Source organism: Anomaloglossus baeobatrachus, chromosome 1 (genome assembly GCF_048569485.1).
Source record: "Anomaloglossus baeobatrachus isolate aAnoBae1 chromosome 1, aAnoBae1.hap1, whole genome shotgun sequence".
NCBI lineage: Eukaryota > Metazoa > Chordata > Amphibia > Anura > Aromobatidae > Anomaloglossus > Anomaloglossus baeobatrachus.
In genome coordinates this window covers 674,842,687-674,868,389 of record NC_134353.1, presented here as the reverse complement: position 1 = coordinate 674,868,389, position 25,703 = coordinate 674,842,687, and the positions used below count along the sequence as shown (strand labels likewise).

At 43.9% G+C, this 25,703-nt stretch overlaps 1 protein-coding gene across 1 annotated transcript in view; it reads right to left on the bottom strand.

Annotated features, from left to right (window-relative positions):
• The window catches only part of MYO18B (myosin XVIIIB), a 1,019,172-nt gene that overhangs the window by 145,956 nt on the left and 847,513 nt on the right, over positions 1 to 25,703 (bottom strand). Inside the window, exons 39-40 of the mRNA XM_075320057.1 lie at positions 10,817 to 10,954; positions 10,082 to 10,267 (exon numbers count right to left, since the gene is read on the bottom strand). Of these exons, the coding sequence (XP_075176172.1) occupies positions 10,082 to 10,267; positions 10,817 to 10,954 (324 nt within the window). The remainder of the gene's footprint in view (positions 1 to 10,081; positions 10,268 to 10,816; positions 10,955 to 25,703) is intronic.

Genomic DNA, 25,703 nt, shown 5'->3' with positions numbered 1-25,703 from the left:
TCTTGATTGCACGTAGGTGTCACACGCAAATACGTCACGAACGATGCAGGATGTGCGTCACTTACAACTTGACCCCGACGACGGATTGAAAGATTTATTGAAGCGTGTAAAGCAGGCATTACTCCCCAAAATTGCTCAAATCGGTCTACAAATCTGTCTGCAGTGAGCTGTCACATTATACCTGATGCTTAACAGCTCAATAGAGAGGGGATAAAAAGGCTGGATGGAGTAAGGCAGATAAAAAAAAACTAAAATTGCTAAAGCTTCTATTCCAGTATATAAGCCACAAAATGGCCAGAATATGGTGTCATTTCCTTTGTACAGTCACAGACAGCTTTCCGAAAAGTTACCTGAAATCACAGTTACATTTACATAACTTTAATTTTTCTATCCATTAAATTCTCACGTCCTTTGATGAAAATACAGAACCTTTCCACCTGAAAGAATATAAAGTTTTAAAAACAAAGTTGGCACACTAAGATCTGCTTACAATGCTTACATTCTCATTAAGTGTGTTATTATCAGGTTGATCAAATCCCCACGTAAGCATAAAATGCTATTTCCTAAATCATTCCTGATATGAATACGTGAAGATTTGTAGGTATGAGATGGTGCATGGAATGCATAACGAACACATTGATTACTGAAAAATATCTGGTAGAAGGACTGTGACTACACTATATAAATCAACCCGGTCTATGGAGAATTTTAGCACTTGGCTGACAGAGAAAAAAATCAATTTATTTTAATTGTACAGAATAGAAGTGATCAGGTTTCTCAAAGAAAGTTCTGTTGTTGCATAAACGGACTTCATGAGAGAACAGAGCAAGGTTGGTAAAATAAAATAGATCATGGAAGCCTTAAAGGGAACTTGTCACCAGAATTAGCAACTATAACGTGTGGCCACCACCACTGAACTCTTATATACAGCATTCTAGAATACTGTATATAAGAGCCTAGGCCGCACTGTATAACTTAAAAAACACTTATAATACTCACCTAGGGGGACGGTCCAATCCGATGGGTGTTGCTGCTCTCCGATCCGGCATCTCCTCTCTTTGATCTGGTGCCTCCTGTCTGCTGCGATCTCTATCCTCCTTCTATCCAGCCCAAGCCGGCATTGTGGTCCTGCGCAGGCGCACTTTGATCTGCCCTGCTGAGGGCAAATCAAAGTGCTGTAATGCGCAGGCGCGAGGAAAAGTAAAGGCCTCCTGTGCATGTGCACTGCAATACTTTGATCTGCCTTGAACAGTGCAGATCAAAGTGCATCTGCGCAGGACCTCAATGTCAGCGTCATGCATACGAGCCTCAGAAGGAGGAGAACGGCGATCGCTGCAGAGAGGAGGCGCTGGACCAGAGAGAGGAGGCGCCGGACCGGATAGAGGAGGTGCCTGACTGGAGAGAGGAGGTGCCTGACCAGAGAGAGGAGGCGCTGGACCGGAGGGCAGTGACACTCATCGGACTGGACCGCCCCACTAGGTGATTATAATAAGTGTTTTTTACATTTTATACAGCGTGTCCTGGGCTGTTATATAAAGCATTCTGGAATACTGTATATAAGAGCTCACTGGTGGTGGCCGCAGCTTATAGTCGCCAAATCTGGTGACAGGTTCACTTTAATACTTTGGCATGAACAGCATAGTCTTCATTAGCGAGAATCTTTTTCCATCTCATCAGAAATCAAGACTTAAAAAAAAAATCCAGATCTTCAAGATTACAGCTAAAAAGTGTATGTAGAGTACTGATGTTGGAGCGGATACCAGTGTATAGGCTAGTAACATACATAATGCATGGCACAATCACAATTTACTAGATGTCTGCTATTTTCATCTCATAATGGTAACAGGATCTGTGACTGAAGACAATTTCGGAGCAAAGCCGATGCAAATAGTGTCATTTACACAGTATGTGCTCTCGTTTCAGAGCCGGATATTTGCTTATATCACTCGCATGCAATTTTGCACTAATGAGTTTTTTTTGTAACAAAAGAGGAAATTAGGTATCATACAAATATAACTGATACACTTTTCTTTAAAATTAAATGGCAGCAGCTTATAAACATTTCCTTTGTACAACTACATCGACTAGATTTTACCTAGGAAAGAAAAGAAAATATTTATTTATTTTCGCTCATATAGCATCAGTAATCTCCACAGCACTTTGTTGGGACTCACAATCTAAATTCCCTATCGGTGTGTCTTTAGAGTGTGGGAGGAAAGCAGAGAACCCGTAGAAAACCCCCAAAAACACGGAGAGAACATACAAACTCCCTGTAGATGTTGTCCTTGGTGGTTTGAACCCAGGACTCTAGAGCTATAATGAAACAGTGCTAACCACTGAAATTAAGAATGGCAGTATTGTCATAATTATGTATCCATTGCCCTCAGTTTTAGACTACACACTCATTTGGTAAAAATGTTAGTGTTTCGAGACAAAGTTTGTTCATACTGTAGATATTGAAACCTCCTAAGTCTCTGTCTAGAGTCTACAGTAATTATTAGGGCATAGGATGGATATGTAGTTGCTACTCCATTCACACAAGTAAGTTTTGCATATGTTTTCTAACCATTTTTTTGTCAGCAAAACACATATCCAATACAGTCTATGGTCCTTTATATATCCCCATTCCTATTTGTGAGCAATCGGTCAGTAAAACTTTTTTTATCCCCTTTGGTCCCACAAACTTGTATATTCAAGTTTGCAGGAAAGCAGACAGCATATAAATGACATCAATGTTGCATCTTTGTGCTGTCTATTCTTCACAGAAGCCCCAAAGACTAGAGTGATTCCAATAATAATGATATAAAACATATTTATAATATTTGATATCTTGTTAAAAAAAATAAAAAAGGATAAAGTAAGCACTACCCATAGTATTAAATTAATGCACACATGCAAGTTCTTTGTTGCTGTCATACTAATATGTATAATATGTATGCACAAACACTATGGAACAGCACTCTGTAATTACTGACTACCACTATTAATGAGTGAAGTGATGATTGAGCACTACCATGCTCGGGGTGCTCGGTACTTGTTAAGAGCAGTTGGATGCTCGGACAGGGTCGACGCGAGTACCAGAGTATAATGGAAGTCAATGAGAGACTCAAGCTTTTTTTCTCTGAAATCTTCTGGAAAAATGCTCGAGTCCTCTATTGACTTCCATTACACTTGGGTGCTCAAGTTGCACCCATCTGAGCATCCATCTGCTCTTAACAAGCATCGAACATTGTAGTGCTCACTCATTACTAACTACTATTGATGGGTGAGCGCTAAAATGCTCGAGTGCTTGATCCTCGAGCAGAGCAGGTCAGACGCTCTGAAAGAGCTCAACTTGAGTAATAAGTATAATGGAAGTCAATGACTAGGCAACTCAGCTATCCACTCACATACAGCCAGCCATGAAGAGAGCATTTTCAGGGGGAGGGAGGGCGGAGTTTTTTTCTTTTGATAGACTACATCTGGAAACATTGGTTTATCCCCGGTGAGAGCCATTCAGAGAGTGCAATTGGATCTCCCTGGGGTGCCTGTTCACATCATGCAGTGAAGGAAGCCTGTGTGTTGTGGTTGTTGTTTCACGGACGACACATCAGAGCACCCAAGATACTCGGCCGAGCACTCCGATGCTCGATCAAGTGATGAACAGTGGTGAGCACGCTCAATTATCAATACTTAATACCACTGTTGCGATACAGGTAAAAAACGTCAGGTAGTTGATGTACATTTTCTGCAGGATCTTGGCCCACGAAGTGTGTAAAGCCCATCTACCACTGAAAAGGTGACCTCATATTACACACTGTGGACAAAGTAGCTAATATGTTATTCTCGTGTGTAGTAATAGTAGAATTTGAGTGTTCATTAATACATGGTACTGTTACATAGTGTTTCTACTTCAGAAAATTACAGAGTCCCTGTCACCAAACAACACAGATTTCAGAGATGTATTCAGCAAGTTAAAGAAAAATGATAATAGAATTTCTGGAATAAAAAGAACTTAGTCATATGATTTAGTAGGAAGTCAAAAATATAGCACCTCAAAGACAGCTAATCTAATTGCTCAAGGGGTCAAATAAAATATTAGGATTATATTAGTAGGCTATAGGACATGAGCTGCAGCAAAAACCAGTGGACTGTGAAACATAACTTGTTTGTGTGCTTCAGGGCCAAGTCTCAAGTTGATCGGTTGCCTCAGTCTCCAACTGAGAGGAGATAAAACATGCAGCACAGGATAAAATTATGAGCGGCACAGAATATCCAAGAGGCAGCCTATAAATAAACTGCAGGAGAAATATGGCACCTCGGAGAGCACTACACCTCCCACAACTGTATGTCTTCACGTCAAGAGTCCACATGTTCAGTCACATAATGACTATTTGCAGAGACTGTATGGAAATGCTTTCTATAAGTACATACTCTGTAATGTATTCCACTTGTTTAAAACGGCAATTCCTAATACACTGAAAACTTAAACTGTTGAAGTAAAAAAATAATTTGAAATATGGGACTGAATAGTGATATATTTGTTGTGAAGAGTTTATGTTGAGCATGGTTAAAGTAAATTGGATCAGGGGAACCTCGTCTACAATTCCAGGGCCTGGCCTGGGAGACAACTTTCTGGAACAGAAACTTTACCTTCTGCTTCTTCTCATTTAAGGCAATCTGTCATGTGGATCATGCTGCCCAAACCTTGAATCAGGGCCTGGCTATCACATTGCAGCCAGGCATATTTTTCTCTGAAACTCTTCCTCCAGTGACCATAGCCGGAGAAAAAACTAGTCTGTTTCAACCCCAGGCCGGCTTCTCCAAGCGCTGTAAGAAGTGATTAACAGGTCTCTACCATAGCAAGAAACTTGTTTATCACCTGGAGTAGCACTGAGAATTCCCGGACTAGTCTCCTATCTGGTTATGATTCATGTCTATACATCATAACAATATTTTCTCTGAAATGCCAGGGCATTTCTGTCACAGCTGTTTTTCTGCATTATGAGACTAGTGACAGATTCAGAGCTAGAGAGCCATTTCCATGCAAAGCTTTCAATATGAAATGCAGTTTCCTTTCTTTTGGCATGTATTGGGTTAATGTCAGTTTTTCCTTGCCAGCATCATACTCATTACCTCTCCTCAGGTGCTTCCAGCTTGGGACGACTCCCAGTCCCTATATATACCCTCCACTCCCTGTAGAGGGTGCCGGTTATACTGAATCCTTATTCTGAGACTTGCCCTGGGGGTGGAAGGAGCTGTTGGAACCCTTACGTTCTGTTGTAGTGTAAGCTGCAGCCCTGTTGCCTGACTGCAGCCAAGAAGTTGAAGTTTATCCTTTGTTGATTCCCCTGTTTGTCTTCCTTTCCTTGTGAGTTGTTTTAGTGCAACAGTGGGACTAGAGATATTTACCTTTCCACTAACTAGCCAGGATTATTGTAGGGTCACTCAGGACCTCAGGTATCTGCTCGGCGACAGGTGAGGAACCTGTATGGGGACGGGCTAGGAGTGCAGGGTACAGTTGCAGGTAAGTGGAGGAGGTGTCCATCTTCCCTCTTACTAGCGCTAGGGACCACTGTTAAAGTGCCCCCAGTGTACACCTTGTTTGTCATTGTGAAACCTCTGTGCGTTGAGTGTTCTGCCCCATGCCAAACCTTCCCCGAGTCTGTGCGTGACAATTTAAGAAGAAAAAATATTTGGCTGTGCACATAGTTTGGGCAGCATGAATTAAGTAACAGGTTTTCTTTAACAAATGTTAATTACTGGGACCCTTATTCGACAAAGTAATTTGCCAATAAGTGTTTGGCTTTTCTACAGTGGCTCTACTGGTAAAGTTAAAAATTACACCATGCCTACTAAAATCAATGGCGTAACTGTCTATTGCTTGCATTTCTGTTATCCTTCAGTGAAAGAAATGTACTAACTTTCTGGTTCAGATATTTAACTGAGGTTTCAAATAAAGAACTCTTCCCTGCTAAGATATAATACTCTAATACAAAATGTGAAAGTGAGTTTTCTGAACCAGACACTTCATATTACCATCAAGTCACTGGCGGACACAGACAGAAAAGGGCCTCCCTGCAAGAACAATATATGGGCAATTTGCAGTCCAATAACTCAAACTCACAATTCCAACTGCTTTAGACTTAGAGGTACTTTACACGCTGCGACATTGCTAGCAATTGCTAGCGATGTCGAGCGCGATAGCACCCGCCCCAGTCGTGCGTGCGACATTGTGTGATCGCTGCCGTAGCGAACATTATCGCTACAGCAGCGTCACACGCACATACCTGGTCAGCGATGTCGCTGTGACCGCCGAACAATCCCTCCCTCAAGGGGGAGGTGCGTTCAGCGTTATAGCGACGTCACTCCGGCGTCACTAAGCGGCTGGCCAATAGAAGCAGAGGGCCGGAGATGAGCGGGACGAACATCCCGCCCACCTCCTTCCTTCCTCATTGCCGGTGGACGCAGGTAAGGAGATGTTCGTCGCTCCTGCGGTGTCACACAGCGATGTATGCTGCCGCAGGAACGACGAACAACATCGCTACTAAGCAGACAACGATTTTTTAATTCAGGATGATCTCTCCATGGCAAATGATTTTGACCAATTTTGCGATCATTTAAGGTTGCTCGTACGTGTCACATGCTGCGATGTCACTATCGGCGTCGGATGTGCGTCACAAACACCGTGACCCCGACGATAATACGTAAGCGATATCGTAGCGTGTAAAGCCCCCTTAAGAAAGGGGCCCTCTTACTTATTGGGCCCCTGTGTAAAAACAGCATATGAGCCCTCCAATAACTCATCAGAATGCACTATTTCACCTGGAGGTGGAAATGGGCCCCTTTCCCTTGGGCCCCTGTGCCGCTACAAAGGTTACACTACTGATATGTCCACCTTTGCACTGAGTATAAGCACAGAATTTGGTCATGCTAAGAATATAAAAGAAAACATGATTGCCTTTCTTCTTTTGTATCACAGCTGGAAAATGGGAAGTTCACATTCTAAGGATTCACATTGCGGTTTGCTGTGTTTTATTCTAAATGTAAAATGACAGTTGTCACTTGGTCGCCATTCAGCTAAATTCCTGACACATTGTGCCTCCGTATCACAAAATAAATAGCTGTCGTGCTTCTTTGCAGCAGTGAAAAATGTATTTGACTGCCTTAGTTTATCGCTTCATAGGACGCAAATTAAGCAGTTTGAGAAGGCAATTTCCCCGAACAATGGAAATAAAAACACCCACAAGGAAATAAATATTCTCTCCTTACATGTCACATCAAAAGATGTACCTGCGTGCTGCATAATATTTCTACTGACAAATGCAATACGGAGCATAACGTACCATCCATCAACCATATTAATGCAAAACACCCTTCGCCCCCCTCCCTGACATTGTGCAGCCATTGACATCTGACGGACCGAATAAGAACAATTTCCTCTTTCTAAAATGTGTTCTAACCCAAGAGATTTGCTTTACGAGCTAATACCAGCATCCAGTGTTTAATACGCCGGCCTGACGGCAATCAGTTATTACAAGGAATAGTGTTCCAAATCGAGGTAATAAAAAGTAGTCAGCTTGAGTTAAGGTCACAGCTCTCACTGGAGAAAATGCAAACAGCAACTTTGATGCAATCACGCCAACATTTAACACTACAAGTGCTGGATAGAGCACAGTTTCCCAGCCTTCTAAAATTAGATTCTATTACATTCTCACCCACAGGGATACAAACTAATATGTTTATTTCTGTATAGAATGACCTGCAGTTTTCTGCACCATCCGATACAGCTATACTCTAAACACCCTAGTCACCAAATGGCCTGCCGCTCCGATTAGGTATTTATTTCTATGTAAAATAGTTATTTTTCTTTATAGGCTGTATATCTATTTTATGTGCAAAAATATTGTCAGGACAGATGCAAATTTCGAGGATTCATTGCCTGTGCAGATTACACTTTGGAAACCTGTAACGAAGTGCAATACATAGGGATGGAGTTTTGAAAAAACTAATTTCACACAAGATGATATTTCCTCTTATGGATTTGATGTCATGCTTTTTGACAAAATTTGCAGTAGAAACAAACATACTTCAACTGAACCTGTTATGTATCATCATTCATCAGTCTATCTGGAGACCATTAATGTAGCCATGCTGGAGCCATGGGAGTGAACAGATGAGTATAGCTCATGTAATATTTTATAACATTCAATGACTGGCCTTATTTTTTATTAGACAACCACTTTAAAGAGAATCTGTCAGCAGGTTTTTCCTATAAAATCTGAAAATAGCATGTTGTAAAAATGAAAACACAGAATTCAACAATGTGTCTCTTATCAGGCTATCCGCTCTCGTTTACCTGCAAAGTTGGTTTTAGCACCAGGACCTTCTAAATAATTGGACAACATTACCTCATGCCTGGTAGTCCAATACGCCCCTTATTCTGATATGTAGGTCACTGACTATAGACATTGTGAATATAGAGCCTGGTGTGGGAGTGGTTAGCTTTCTCAGCTCTGCAATATGCTAAATCTAAAACTTCTGATTGTGTCAGAACCCCTGCACCCAATAAACTAAGTGATACATCGTTGGATTCAGGGTCTCTTTACCTAAATCAAGCTACTCTCAGATGAGGTAGCAAAAACCTGTTGGCAGATACTCTTTAAGGTATAAATGTAATAATCATATTAACAATACTTTATCATCATTCCAATTCCTTATTGACCTCCCACAATTCAATGTATTACAGAACAGCATTAATAGCTAGCATGCCACAACTACCATTAAGATTGGCAAAAACAGCATTGTAATTGAAAAGAAGTAAAGGAGGGCATTATAACATTGTAAAGAAATGGACTTCAGGTCTTTGAATTAGCTGCCAAACACGGTTTTAGAAATAAGCAGATTTGCCTCTGTGCTTTGCCCATGTTATAGCATAGAGTGCATATATAATTATAGTGTATGCCTCAGACATGACAACAGAGGCGATTCTCCAGAGAGATATATACTCTTTGAACTCACTTTATGTAGGGGCGTAATGATAGCAGTTGCAGAGGTCGCAACTGGGTCTCGATGTGGAGAGGTCCTGCCGACCCCAGTACCTACTTCAGCTAGATGTGCATCCAAAGATGCACATCAAGCTGAAATGTATTGCTAAGTACAGACCCGTCGAGTTTCTGCACTGCAATAAACACTACTGGCCACACAGAGGCTAGCTGTTGACGTCGGCAGTACTATCACTGGGGGTGCATGGCAGTGACATCATGTGTTGCCATAGCAGGCATGCAACGTAAGCAGCCAGCCACTGCGTTGGCTACAGAGGAGGACGCCATGCAATGTGGGAGCTGGTGAAGGTCAGTACTATGGGTTTTTTTTGTTTGTTTTTTTCTTATTATGTGTCAAAGGCAGAATGGGACTATACATACACCAAGAAGGGGCACTGGATAAGAACATATATACCAGGATGGTGCCCAGGATTAGATCATATATACCAGTAAGAGGCCCAGGTTAGGGACATACATACCAGTATAGGGACATATATACTGTGAGGTGCCTAGGATGCCATACCTAATTGCCGAGAAGGGAGACTTATTTACCAAGAAGGGGCCCAGTTTGGGGGACATATATACCAGGATGAGGGACATATTTATCAGGATGGGGCTTAGGATGAGGACATATATTCCAGGATGGGGATATATTTACCAGGAAGAGGTCTAGGATGGGAGACATATATTCTAAGAAGGGCCTAGGGAAGGAGACATATAGACCAAGATGGGGGGCATATATTGCAGGAAGGGGCTCAGGATGAAGGACATTACAATTTAATTAAGGGGTCGGAGGGGCAACATTTATTTTTTTTATAGGATTTAGAATGCAACAAGGGCCCATACATCTGACCAACATGTGGGAGGTTCCGATTCAAATTTTGCATCAGGGGATTTCAGACTGTGGTAATGCCATTGACTTCATGCTACTGATATTTGTGGGAGATTTTAAAAGTTCGACAACCTTCTATTATCTAAGGCCCTAATAAGGTTTTCTAAACCAGATAACCCCTTTAAGTTGGTAACATAATTTGTATGGCAGAAAGAATTGAACTTACCAGCTCAACACGTCTCCGACATGCTTCCATCTCTCTCTGGATCAGCTCATTCATATCAGCTTTCATCTCTTCCATGCGGATCTGATAATACTTTGCATTCTCCTTTTCTCGCGCTTCACAGTCTGCCGCCTTCTCCAATTCCTCTCCCATCTTTATTACACTGTCTCTTAAACGTAGAATCAATATCTGGACCCAGAAAAAATTAAAAACAGTCATTATGTATCACACAACTTCTACAATTACTCCATTGTGAACATAGCGTTATCCCCACTTGTAGGATATGATTACTCATGTACCATGGGTTCGTGAGAAATTCCATGTCTGGTACTGACCACGAGTGACCTATGGAGCCTCGTTTTCAGAACACCCTCAGAACGAGGCTCCATAAGTCACTTGCGGCCAGTGGCAGGCACAGAATTTCTTGTGAAGGTAGGTTTATCCTGTGTATTTTGTGTATTCAAAATAGTTGATGTCTTTGCGTTACCACAATTATTCTTGATTCCACTAGTAATTATCATGAGCATCAATATGCCCTTAAGGAGAAGCATTTTCTATTACAGTCACTGGGTCACCCACAGACAAAATGCATGTACAGTTCAGCAACGAACATGAAAAATATCAATCTCTAACAATGGAAGTGAACTAGTTAAGAAAGGTCAATTATACCCGTAGGCTGAACAAAGCAAATGCACATAGTTCTCATTGTCCAATAAATACACTAAAAACATTACTTACCTCAAACCTTTTAATCTGAGCTCTTTGAAACTCCAGCTTGTTTTCCATATCACAGATCACTGCCTCTTGCCGACTCACTATTGACCGCTCCACCATAGATTGCTCCAAATATTCAATGCGGCTCTGGGCCGACTGCAGCTATATAAACCCCAAAAATGCATTAACAAGTTAATGAGTAAGAACAAAGTTGATTGTCACACAGCTATTAGCTTCCTCCTACAATATGACATTGCGTAATGACTTAGTACATAATTTCTTACAGAACCAGGAAAACCAACATATATAGATTACAGAGGTGAACAATTCGATTTGCACTACCTTAATCTGGTATTCAGTAATCTATTATGAACCTGGAATCCTGGGGCTGCCATCCTGGGTGACTTTGGTGATTACTAGACTTTGCTGTGAGTAAGGCCTTATCACGAGGCTTCATGTGATGTCATGATGTCCACCGCCAAAAAGGTAAAGACATTGGAATGTCAAGAAAGAATCAGATGCACCCAGGATGATACTAGACACAAAAGTCAAGACCGATTGACATAGGTGACCAAACTGGATGTCACCTCAGAACAGTGCAAATCAAACAGTTCATCTCTAATAAAATACAATGTATCTAAGAGAAATGAAGCTTCATTAATATGAGTGGGTATTGCAATAAAAAAATGGTACTCGAGAGCTTTGATCTTTAAAGGGAATCTGTCACCACATTTGACCTATCTAACCTATTAATATGGGCATACAGGTTATAGAATGCTGAAAAATGTTAAACCTGTCTGTAGCTACTTAACATGACTGTACACATTTGCATCCTGTAAGTGCGCACACTGCATGCTGTCAGGATTCTATGGTGTTGCTGATAACAGTGGGCAATCATGTGCCTGCAACTATGCGATTTGCATACTTCCAGCTATGTTCTGACTAGATAAGTTCAGCCTCAGTCAATTCACTTGCATTGACTGAGGCCAAGCATAGCATGACTAGTCAGCACGGGACCATATGTATGCAAATTACCGGTCACTGGCGATGCCAAAGAATCCTGACAGTGTGTGGTGTGCTTACTGTAAGGATCCAGATAGAATGACTACAGACTTCCATCACAAGATCAGACAACTCTTTAAAGTACATAGTCTTTAAGGTACAAGGGCTAGTACTGCCACACTTTCCCCCCTGTTTCAAAAGTTTTTATTGGTCTCTGAAAGTGAACAAGTTGTAACAAAAGCTTATGCATTTTGTGTATATAATGATAATAATAACAAAGCATTAGAAGTAACTATATCAATTAACAAATTGTGTGTGGGGGGGGTGGAGTGAGGAAGATTGGGGTACAAGGAAAGGATTAGAAAAAGAGAGCAATTTATTGGGGGTAATAGAAGAAATTTCCTCCCTTATGAGCTATAACTTCCATACTGTAACCATCTATTGTTCACCCTTATTAGCTATAACCACCAGACTGTGCACTCTTATGAACTATAACTGCCACACTGTGAATGAGTGCTCCTCCTCTGCCTCTGCAGTGCCAGTACCACTGGTGTGTTCAATTGCGTTCACATTTGCAGGACACAAACATAATTGAATACAGAGAGCAGGAACTAGTTATAGCTTTAAAGGGAATCTGTCACCACTTGACCTTTAAGATAGAACATAGCTGGACTGACTATATTGTGTATGGGGGAACAAGGGATGCATATTATATATGTTTATTGGAAAATATGAATTTAATTTTCATTTCTTGTATGGAAGTGAATCAACAATAAGAGCGAACCTTAGCCTGAATAGAAAAGTAACCCAGACATTTTGGCATATGCCAAGATGCAGCATAAAACGAAATGAATGAAGATCTGTAGATAAGTCTAAAACCAGGGAATTAATCCTCAACAACAAAGCAAGTGAACAAGAAATAGGGGAACGTTAAATTAAATTTTCTTTTAACAGGCGACCTGTTATTCTAGTGACCGGTGATTAAAATTACAGGTTCCATTGATTACATGGAAATAACTCCTGGAAGCAGCAGTAATCACTTGAGTGGCAGTAATGGAACAAAAACTCTGCAATTACAATTACCATTCCCTTATTGGTAGGTAAGATTCCTATTGATGTTCTTTTATCAACTAAAAGACACGGTCTGACTATAAATTGCTAAGTTACGTATTTATTCTAATTTTAGTAGCTTTGCTTTCTAAATAGGTAATGTTTGGTATGTTACAGTATATACAGAAAAATAAATCACTCTGACTTGTAAGCATTATTTACAAAGCATGAAGAGAAAAAAATTAACAAAAAATCCTAGTTTCATTAAAATGTATTTTTACAAACTAAACAATTGTTAATCTGCAGGTCATTAACCGATCCGCTAGTGTCAGGTTTCCGGGTTTTCCAGTCCTCTTTTGAAAAAGCTTGCCCTCGGTTAACATGGAGTTTTGTGTTCTGTTGCCCTACTTCCTGTCCAGCTGCTTAAAAGGCCGCCTCTAAGCTTAGTCCAGTGCCTGAGTATACTGCTTGCTGTGTGCTCCTGCTTTGCTGCTGCTGCTACTGGATTACCTTTGGATCCTCCTGAAAATCTACCGACCGACTCTGGACCATACCCGGTTTCTTCAAACTGTGCCCGGACTCCGTCTGCCGTCTTTTGTCAGCACGTCTGCCCGGTTTCTTCTGGTTCATAACCATTCTGGACTTTCATTCCGTACGGACACTTCTGGACTTTACCGCTTGCCCCTTGTGTCCCGGCTGCGGCGCATTTAGGCCTTCCGGGGTTGATTGCCGGACAGTCCCTGTATAGGGGTTCGCTCTGGTGGTCTCCCTGGGGGAGTCCGGTGCGTGGCCCCGGGAATCCCCTTCGCTCCGTTTCAGAAAGGTATTTTTATGTGTTTGTTATCCTGTGTATTTCCGTTGTGTATCTACCGTGGTTACATATCATAAACATCTTGTACCACAAACTCGTCTCTGGCTGTCATTGCCCTAACGCTATCGAAATCCTCAAAACATACAATAGTATTACATTATACTCAGGCCCTAAGAGGATTTCGCTGGGGCAATGACTGAGACACGAGTAGATCAGCTCTTTTCTATGATTAACTCCTTGCAGCAGGAGATGGAGGTGGTGCAGACTAAACTTAGAGATGTGGAGACACAGCTGGGCCATGATCACCAGGTACTGGATCCGGCTATACAGGATTTGCAAGTCAGAGTGGATGCTCAGGAAGCCGGCCCCACTACGTCCGTATCAGCGGCCGGTATGCCTAGGTTACCCCCATTCCGTTTCAATGGTGACCGTAGTCAGTTTCGTGGATTTGTGAACCAATGTATACTGTTTTTTGATGTACATGCCGATTATTACCGTTCTGACCGGTCCAAAGTGTTATGTATAATTATGTTATTAACCTCACGAGCACTGGCTTGGGCTAATCCTATGATAGAGAACCGGGACATCCGTTTAAATCACCTAGAGGACTTTCTGACCGCAATGGCGCAGATGTTTGATGATCCGAATCGCCGTGCTACCGCTGAATCGGCTCTCCTTTCCTTACGTCAGGGAAAGCGTTCTGTCGTTGAATACGCCACTGAATTTAAGAGGTTAGTGGTAGACACCGACTGGGGAAACAATGCATTATTGTCTGTTTTCAGAAAGGGTTTGTCCGGTACCATCAAAGACGAGTTAGCTCGTTCCGAATCTCCAGGGGAGTTTGAACTGTTTCTCCAGCACTGTGTGCGTATTGATACCCGCTTGACGGAACGTAGACAGGAAAAATGGGCAGCTGTAAACCGTGTAAACAACTTTGCCTTTCCTTCCAGAGAACCCGCTCTCAGGACGCCACGGGAGGCCGAGGACGTTCCTATGCAAGTGGACTCTCTGCAAAAGCGAGAGACCAATGAACGTCGCGAACACCGGCTCCGTGAGCGTTTGTGTTTCTATTGCGGTCAATCGGACCATTTCTTGATCGACTGCCCGAAACGTCCGAATCGCCCAAATAAGGTATTGGCAGCCATGGCAGAGTGTGACAACACGGACGCAGAGTCCGATATCTCTGAGGCAAGTGGACACCTGGATGCGGCATTTCCCTTGACTGTAATGTCAACCTCACCGAAGGACTCGGAAGGGAAATATACCCATTGCTCGCTCCCCATTCAGATCCGGTGGGAGGGACAGCTAATACCTACCTCTGCAATGATAGATTCTGGGGCAGGGGGAAATTTCATGGACTCCTCTTTTGCCAGGAAACACTGTATCCGGACTCAGCAAAGATCCTCACCGGTTACCATGGAGACGGTTGACGGATCTCCGTTAATCTCTGGACCAGTTGATCGGGAAACCGTACCGCTAGAATGCGTCATGAAGCCAGGTCAGCAGGAGACCCTTGTTTTCATGTTAATTTCTTCTCCTCATTTTCCGATTATTTTAGGTATTCCGTGGCTACGGTCTACAAATCCGGTCATCGATTGGGAAACTAAGGAAATATCCTTCCCACCGCAGAGTATTCCGACCATTAGTCCAACTGTTCCGGTTCCAGTAACACCGAATGCGGAGGGCACTGTACAGGTACCTGTTCTACCCCCGGTGTATAATGACTTTACGGATATATGCGACAAAAGAAAAGCCGATCGGCTTCCCCCGCATAGACCGTATGATTGCCCCATAGACTTACTCCCAGGGGCGGAGATCCCGTTTGGTCATGTCTACCCGTTGGCGGCACCTGAGCTAGAAGCACTAAAAGAATACATTGATGAAAGTCTAGCTAAGGGATTCATTCGTCCGTCTACCTCACCAGCAGGGGCACCCATCTTTTTCGTGAAAAAGAAAGAGGGGACTCTGAGACCCTGTATTGACTACCGGGAACTGAATAAAATAACTATCCGGAACCGGTATCCGTTACCGTTGATTCCTGAGCTATTGGAGAGGGTCCAACAGGCAAAAATATTCACCAAATTGGATCTCCGTGGGGCATACAATCTACTCCGTATACGTCCCGGAGACGAGTGGAAGACCGCGTTCCGATGTCGGTATGGACATTTTGAGTACCTAGTGATGCCTTTTGGACTTTGTAACGCTCCCGCGACTTTCCAACATCTAGTTAACGATATTTTTAGGGATATCATGGACCAATTCATGGTGATTTATCTGGACGATATCCTAATCTTTTCTGATTCCCTACAGGAACACCAGGAACACGTCAAGACCGTACTTACCCGGCTGAGGGAAAACCACCTGTACATCAAACTGGAGAAATGCGAGTTCCACTGCTCACAAATACAATTCTTAGGTTATGTCATCTCTCCTCAGGGACTGAACATGGAGTCTGGCAAGATACAAGCAATTCTAGACTGGCCGGAACCGGGGAACATTAAGGAGGTACAACGCTTTGTCGGTTTTGCCAACTTTTACCGACGTTTTATCCGTAATTTTTCAGAGATCGTTCGTCCCATCACTCTGTTAACCAAGAAAGGACAGAAGTTTGTGTGGTCCGCCCAGGCCCAGGAAGCTTTCCATCGTCTCAAGGTTTGTTTTACCTCAGCGCCTATATTGGTACATCCGAATCCCGCACTTCCCTTTATCGTGGAAGTCGACGCTTCCGACTACGCATTAGGGGCCATCCTTTCACAAAGGACTGGGGACAAGAGTCTCTTACATCCGTGTGCTTTCTTTTCCCGCCGGTTGTCCCCTGCAGAAAGGAACTATGACATTGCGGACAAGGAATTGTTAGCGATTATTTCCGCTTTCAAGGAATGGAGACACCACTTACAGGGAGCCGCGCAGCAAGTGATAGTACTCACAGATCATCGTAATCTGGAATTTCTTAAGTCTGCCAGGTGCCTGTCTCCACGGCAAGCCCGTTGGAGCCTATTCCTTAACCAGTTCAATTTTGTCGTTACATACCGTCCAGGTTCACGTAATGGGAAAGCCGATGCCTTGTCCCGAATCCATGCCGTGGACTCCGTGCCTGGAACCCCGTCTCAGACCGTGTTATCGGATGCCAATTTCGTTGGAGTAATCCAGGACCAGGACTTGTGGAAGGACATCAAGCTGGCCTATGATGGTGACGTATTTCTTGCTGCCCCCCCGAATGATGTAACTCTTGTTCTTCGGAATGGTGTGTGGTTGAGAGAGCGACGCATTTATGTCCCGGAGGCCGTAAGACTTCGGGTTCTCAAGTTGGTCCATGACTCCGTGTTGGCTGGTCATAGGGGGGTACAGAAGACGCAGGAATTTCTGAGTCGTTTTTTCTGGTGGCCTACCTGTTTAAAGGACGTAAAGGACTATGTCCACTCATGTGTGGTTTGTGCCCGGTGCAAGGTCCCTCGTGTGGCTCCTACAGGACTCCTCCAACCGTTACCCGTGCCATCTCGCCCTTGGGGGTCTATCTCAATGGATTTTATTGTGGAGCTGCCCGTCTCAGACGGTCACAATACCATTTTAGTGGTGGTGGATCGGTTGACTAAAGCTGCTCACTTTATTCCGTGTGCCGGTCTTCCCTCAGCCGCAGAGACAGTGGATCTGGTTATCCAGAACGTATTCCGATTGCATGGGGTACCAGACGAGATCATCTCTGACCGGGGCGTGCAGTTCACGTCTAGGTTCTGGAAGGGGTTTTGTACGGCACTCCAGATTGATGTCTGTTTGTCTTCTGCATACCATCCTCAGACAAATGGGCAAACCGAACGGACCAATCAAACACTGGAACAATACCTTCGCTGTTATGTCAGCCATCTGCAGGACGATTGGTTGAAGATGCTTCCGTTGGCGGAGTTCTCGTATAACAACACTCAGAGCAGCTCCACTAAGGTAACGCCCTTCTTTGCTAACTTGGGTTACCATCCGACTATTTTGCCTAGGTCACCGGTTGCGGTCTCAGTGCCTGCGGTGGAGGACAGATTAACAGAGCTACGACAAAATCTGGAGGTTCTGAAGGACACTGTGGCTACAGCTCAGGAGCGTTACAAGAGGTCGGCAGACGCTCACCAGGAGACCGGCACCCATGTATAAGGTAGGGGACTCTGTATGGTTGTCCACCAAGAACCTGAGATTGGGTGTTCCTTCGCAGAAACTGGGACAAAAATTCATCGGTCCGTTCAAGATCACCGGGATCGTGAGCCCTGTGGCCTGTCGGCTGCGGTTACCGCACCATCTAAAGGTACACCCGGTCTTTCATGTTTCTCTCCTCAAATCCGTCTCTCCCAATACGTTTCATGGTCGTGTCGTGCCTCCTCCTCCGCCTGTGATGGTCGACGGCGAGGAGCAGTTCGTGGTTGAGGACATTATTGACTCCCGGCTTCATCGTCGTCGGCTTCAGTATCTGGTACGTTGGCAGGGGTACGCCCCCGAGGACGATTCCTGGGAACCGGTGGGTAACATTCGAGCACCACGGAAGATCGCTCAGTTTCATCGACGGTACCCGGACAAGCCGGGCCCTGACCCGTCCTGAGGCCGTTTCTGGGGGGGGGAGTAATGTCAGGTTTCCGGGTTTTCCAGTCCTCTTTTGAAAAAGCTTGCCCTCGGTTAACATGGAGTTTTGTGTTCTGTTGCCCTACTTCCTGTCCAGCTGCTTAAAAGGCCGCCTCTAAGCTTAGTCCAGTGCCTGAGTATACTGCTTGCTGTGTGCTCCTGCTTTGCTGCTGCTGCTACTGGATTACCTTTGGATCCTCCTGAAAATCTACCGACCGACTCTGGACCATACCCGGTTTCTTCAAACTGTGCCCGGACTCCGTCTGCCGTCTTTTGTCAGCACGTCTGCCCGGTTTCTTCTGGTTCATAACCATTCTGGACTTTCATTCCGTACGGACACTTCTGGACTTTACCGCTTGCCCCTTGTATCCCGGCTGCGGCGCATTTAGGCCTTCCGGGGTTGATTGCCGGACAGTCCCTGTATAGGGGTTCGCTCTGGTGGTCTCCCTGGGGGAGTCCGGTGCGTGGCCCCGGGAATCCCCTTCGCTCCGTTTCAGAAAGGTATTTTTATGTGTTTGTTATCCTGTGTATTTCCGTTGTGTATCTACCGTGGTTACATATCATAAACATCTTGTACCACAAACTCGTCTCTGGCTGTCATTGCCCTAACGCTATCGAAATCCTCAAAACATACAATAGTATTACAGCTAGCAAGTGTACATCAGGCATCAGAGAAATAAATAGATTATATAGGGTTAATAAATTCAAGAATGGATTCCCCCTTCCCACAGTACCATGCAGAATCAGAAATCAAGGGCTAAATAGTAGAGTTATAAGGCATATCTGCAGAAGAGACAACCCGTATTGATGACCCATCCTACAGTTAAGTCATGATAGTCTTAGATAATTCCTTTTACTGATATAAATAAATAATGTTTTCTGGAGACAGTAAATACATTGATGATTTGCAGAGATGTTTTTTCTCGCCAAATCTAAAATACCTGGACGTTTCATCTTTTTCAATACAAGATGTTTTGCTTGCTGCTTTAAATTTTTTTTATTCAATTAGCATATAAAATGGAAATGGAAAATATGTGCAATTAACAAATTAAATTTGCAACAAAGCTATCCACGCTTTCATCCGTATGAGTTCAGATGTAGTAAAACCCTTTTGAGTGCTTTAAGAAATTAATCCATAAACATAAATTAAACTACCAATGCATATCAGTGTGATGTATTGCATCTTATTGCATCTTAAGGGCATCGATGTAATGTGGATATTTTTATATTCTTTTCTAAGTATTTGCTCATTATTCTACATCAGTACTTGTAAGCCAAGAAACCAGGAATGGACCTACATTGAAAAAAAAAAAAATAATGAAAAAATTGGCACCTCTTTAGTCTTTTGGAATCACTACTGGTTTTGGTATTTAAAGTAGTTGTCTACTACTTTTACATTGATGGCCTATCCTTAGGATAGGCCATCAATGTCTGATCAGCCAAGGTCCGACATCCCGCATCCCTGACAATCAGTTATTTTTGGTGATGGCTACAGTAGCAGGTAGACAGAAATGCTCAGTTCCATAGATGCCCCGGCTTCTGATAGTGGCCGCGGCTGGGTACTGCAGATCTGCCTCCTATTGATTTGAATGGGAGGCGGATGTGTAGTACCCGGTCTTGGCTGCTATCCGGAGACAGGGCACCAAGAATAGCTGATTGGTGGGTGTCGGACTCCAGCCTATCAGACATTGACTGATTGTAAGGATAGCCCATCAAAGTAAAAGTAGTTGACAATTCCTCTTCCACTACTGAGGCAAAATACTGACCAAAATCAGGCTGGTTTCAGCGTATTTCATCATTTTCTATGTCAGGCAATTGTTTTAGCAATTCGAATCTCTTCAGATTTTTTCACCGCAGTCATAATGGGATATGAATACATAACATGAATATATAATGCAAGTTGTCATGAACTGAGTGGGGGGGTCACGCAGTCATCTCTCCGCTCGGTTGTGATCCTGGCAATTACTGACAACACCACACCACGCAGCCCCACTCTCACGTCTGTAATTCGTCGGAGCCACGGGATAGACGTCATCATTTCCACCAACACGCGACGTTCCATGCTCCCAAGGGGTAGATAAGGTCCGCTTGGTGCAATGTAACACTGACAGCTCCTGTCCCCATGTGGACAGGGAGGCACAGGGAGGGAGACAGAGCAGGTCATGCAAACTCCAGTGCAGCACCCAGCTTTCTCACAACCCCGACAAGCTGCCAGGACCTTTCTACTATCCCCAATGGAACAGGATTCTGCTAGTCCAGTATAATAGTCTGCCACCAGTTCCTCATTAGATATAGGCCTGGTCCCTTAACATGACTATATCGGGCCAGAAATCAGCCCAGGTAGCGTGTAATGTTAAACTGAGCTCACGGACATGGGTTTCGGGGATCGAGATAAAAAAACAGCCCAAGATTCAATTTTATATTTAATCGCCTTCAGGGCACACTAGATAATATACTATATACAAGATGGGATTTACAGATATTAAGTCAGAAGTACAGTTACAGATAAGTTATGGTTGCAAACAGATAACTCAGTTAATTTTTCTTTGTTCCTTATGATTAGCCCTTGGTGCTGGCTCAGCACAGGGGAGGCACTGTGGAACCACAAGTTTTCCTGGGACTGCTCACATGTGTACCACATGTAACCTCTCAGAGAAGAACCCTCACGAAATGTCCACTTTGATTTTTATGAACCTATGTACCTCCTATGTCCCATTCCACCTTGTGACCTAAAACCGGGCTGGACATGGGTTGTCCTCCCGACGAAGCGACTGTGTAGAGGTGCAGGGCAGTGTGTGTGAGTGCGGGGTCTGAGGTGGTTCCTGGGTAGGTTATTTAACCTGTACTCGTCCTGGCTTTCCTTCCATGCGTTATGGACATTGTCCATTTGAGGGTTTATCAGTGAGTTTTTGGTGCATGTCGGTGTGGCTTTTTAGTCATAGAGTGATCATATTTATTGTGTGCTCAGGGGCACATATGTATATTGTCTTCATAGGCTATTTTTACTGATGCAACTTTTGCTAATTTATACTTGCTATGACGTTTACATCCATATTCTGATGTGCTAACTTAGACTCCAAATCATGAAGGTTTACAATAACTATAATGATCATTATGTATGTATTCATGTCATTCTCAGACGCTGAAATTCTGACACCCCCCCCCCCCCCCTGCATTACTGCAGATTTTATATGTGCACGGTTCTGTACCCACCCTGTCCTTTTTGTATTCCTGTAATATTCTTGTGAGATTTTGTATGAAATAATAAATAATTTTCTAACTGATACAGTTTGATATTTGTTATTTGATATGACATTTAGAACTATGGAGGTCTTTTGTAGGACCAAGTTGTTGTTTTGGTGACTCTTCATAGAAAGGTTGGTAATATGGACCAAGTTATTCATATGCTTTTGTGGACATGGGTTGTGCCTTTAGTTTCCAGAAAGTTATGAATTGTTAGTTTTCCCCTATATCTCTGCCTCTGAGTGTCCCATGTGGGAGATATGACCATCATCTTTCTAGTTATGATTTGATTATCTATGGAGAGGAAACATGAGGTGTCTTTTGCCTTCCCACGATGAGTTATTAATTTTGGGATGATCCGCATATCACAGTATTATTGAAATGAAGCCGAAAATATGCCTGCCCTTTATGTGGGAGGGAAGCACTCCCTAATATTGTACCTCTTACACAGGAGCCTCAAAGTCTGAGATTCTTGTTTGAAGCTGCTTGTAAAACTTGTAGGTGCTCGCCCATCTACCTGGCTGAATACCCTGAACAGCAGGTAGCTTGTATATACTCAGGAAGTCTTCCTTAGTCTTGATTTGAATTTTTCACTTAGCCATTTGGCTCCCAATTTTTGGTGTTTGATTCTTGCTTCAGGGCAGGGGGTATGAAAAGGAACAGTAACAGCTAACTGATATGTATGAATGTCATATTCCTCATCATATTCCTCACCCAAGTGTACAAATATATCCATATCCTATGTATACCACTTTAATAGGCAGTATTTTGGTTACATATCTTGCATCATTACTTGTAAGCCAAAACTAAACGTGAACTACGGCTAGAGAAAACAATAAAAGAAAGTTTTCCCGTTTTAGACCAACCCATGCTTTGGCTTTTAGATACTGATGATCTCATATAGATGCAATGTAAAGAAGAAGAATCTCTTCATATGGGCAAATAAAATACGCATTGTATCACCTTCATATATTTTTTGGAAAGAAATGCCCAATAAAGTCTTTAGGAAGTGAATAAAATATGGATGCATCCATATGTGATCAATACTTGAAGAGTACAGTATCAGTATACTGTATCATCATTATTTTAAACATACTGCATATATTTTTTTCAGTGTGGCAGCAATTTATTCTGTGTGCAACTTCCTGAATAAAAACACAAACAGATCTGTAACACATGCAATACCGAGGATATGTCTGCTGATCTGAATTTTGGCCCAGATATATAACTATTTGCATGTTCTTAAAATATTGTTAACGAGGAACTAAACTTTTATTTTATATTTTAAATTAGAAAAGCATTTTGAATACATTTAGCAAAAGGATTAGTCACCGATTTTTCTGTGCTCATGAAGATAATGTGCTTTACCAAGTGGATAGCTCTATACATCATATCGAGTATGGATCACCCAGCTATGAGCGCAGAGAAGTCTTCATAGTGTGCATTCTTAGGCCTCGGTACCACTTGCGATTAACATAGCCGAGTGCAATTCGATAAAACATTGGACTGCACTTGCATACATGCAAAACTATGGGGCAGTGTCCATCTGTGATTTATTTTTCATGCCATATCGGCCTGAGAAATGAATCGCAGCATGCTGCGTTTGGCTGACACACCCATACAAGTTTATGAGAGTGTGTGAAACATCGCACTGTACTTTCATGTCATCCAACCGCAGTGAGATGTACCGAGACAGGCAGCAGAGGAGTGGGAGAAAGTGTCTCTCCCCCCTCTTCTCCACAGCTGTGATCTGATCGCAAGATTTCTGCACCATTTCTGCATCTCTTGACAGAAAAAATGCACTGCAAAATGCGCATTTTTGCTACATTTTTTATGCATTTTTTTCATTGCTTTCAGTGATGAAAAACACAAGTCACCTCACATGCCAGTGTGGTTCCAGAGATATCAAAAGCAGGTGACCAATCAGCACCCGGCAACTGTCTCCTCACCTTTGTACATTGGAGTAGGTTTGAGCTCTGCGCTGACTTCCTGGTTTGACGCAGGGACTACGAGACATAATAATGTCACGTGGGCCCCAGGAATGCGACTTCAGACATCGCTGGAACCACGACCGCACCACTGGTGAGTATAGACTTATTTATTTTTACGGGGGCAAACAAGAGGAATGTGAAGGGATTGTCCAAGTACTGGACAACCCTTTTAATGTATTATTTATGACTCCTATTACAAATGTGTTGGGTAAGTGAAAGTAAAATTGCAGGCACAGGATAAAGAAAAAGTTTCAGTAAGACAATGTGTAGGTCGGATTTGGAAGCATTAGTGAAGAAGTACTGAACTTGCTAGGTCAAAAATGGGCTATGGTCAATGAAGGACAATTAAGTGAAAAGGATGAATTAAGTCACCTGTGCCATATTGCTGAAATATTGGTAACAAGTGAAGTGCGGTAACATATGACCACTATGCCTGTGTCTATGTGTAAAACAGAAGATGTGCTTTGTACCTATTACGTACAGTATATATGTTTCACCAGATCCAACTGTAAAGTTCACTTTATTTTTATAAAATGCACTGAATCTGTGACATGATGTTTGGCACTAAACTCACAGAGTGTCATGGCAGCATCAGACGCTGTTCAGACTACAGACTCTGAGACTCATCACTATGCTTTCTCTAGTTCTTCTGAGTTGCACAGGCAGGCTTGGCTATTGACCAGCTTTGTGCTTATTAGTGATCGGACTAGCAGGAGTTAGGCGGGCTTTACATGTTGCGACATCGCTAGCAAATGCGATAGCGCGTGATAGCACCCGCCCCCGTCGCACATGCGATATATGGTGATTGCTGCCGTAGCGAACGTTATTGCTACGGCAGCTTCACACGCACATACCTGGTTGGCGACGTCACGGCGACCACCAAACGATCCCTCCTTCAAGGAGGAAGTGCGTTTGGCGTCACCGCGACGTCACACGGCAGCCGTCCATCTGAAGCAGAGGGGCGGAGATGAGCGGGACATAACATCCCGCCCACCTTCTTCCTTCCGCATAGTCGGTGGACGCAGGTAAGGAGATGTTTGTCATTCCTGCGGCTTCACACATAGCGATGTGTGGTGCTGCAGGAACGACAAACAACATCGAATCTGCAGCAGGAGCGACATTATGACAATGAACTGTTACATCTCGTGGCTCTCCTGAGGCAGTCTCCCATTCCTTGCCTGCCACGAGCATTCCTGCTCAGCAGCGCCGAAGGTCTGCCAGACTGCGCAGTGTGCAGGAGATACCTTCTCAGAGAGGCAGCAGAAGGGTGACACCTAGTGGTTCTCCTGTTACAAGGAGTGAAGCGGTCTCCCATCCCTGGCCTGCCGCAGACTCTCCTGCTCAGCGGCCCCGAAGGTCTGCGAGGCTGCGCATTGTGCAGAGGTTTACTGCTCAGGGAAGCAGTGAGATTCCCGTTATCTCTGCACATTGTGAGACCGAGGATCCCGCCTCTATTTCCCAGAGGCAGGAGGGTGAGCATGTGCAATGCATGGTGGGTCCTGATTCGCTCACTGACGTCACACGGCTTGATGACAAGGCTGGTGACGTGGTGAATCCTGACTGGCCAGGCTGGGACGTCGTGGACCCTGATTGGGTCAAGTCCGTCATCTCCGCCTCGCGCCCGCCCTCGGGTGGAGCTGCACCTCCTTAAAAGCTCCCCCTGCCATCATGGCGGCGCGCGACCGTCCTTCTATGTTTGGATGTCTGGCAGCGTGCTGCCACGCCACTGCTCAGGCATTACTGTCTCTTGTGGGCTTGGCCCTTGCTGCTCCGGCAGTACCCTCGTTTGCAGGCCGTGTTCCTGCCTTGCTGCTCCGGCAGTACCCCCGTCAACAGGCCGTGTTCCTGTCCCAGGTGAGCTCCTCAAGTCTCCTTTGGACTCACCTGGTTATTGAAAGCACACGTGCGTGGGCACCTCTGTGCTACCCTCGTGCCATATTCTCGTGACTTCCACTGGCACACGTGCGTGGGCACCTCTGTGCTTCTACGTGCAACAGGTACACCGAGCCGTGAGATCTGTGCCATACAACCCTCACGGGTTAGGGCAGATCAGTGTACATAGATCGTTTGTGACATTCCAGATGATCGCTAGCAGCAACCCGCTCACTCTTCACCCACCATAGCGGCGGTCCCTTACACCGCACAGTGGACCTTGACCGGCGGAAGCAGTCCATTTCCCATCTTGGCACGCTTCCCCGGGTCCCCCTCGTAACAATGA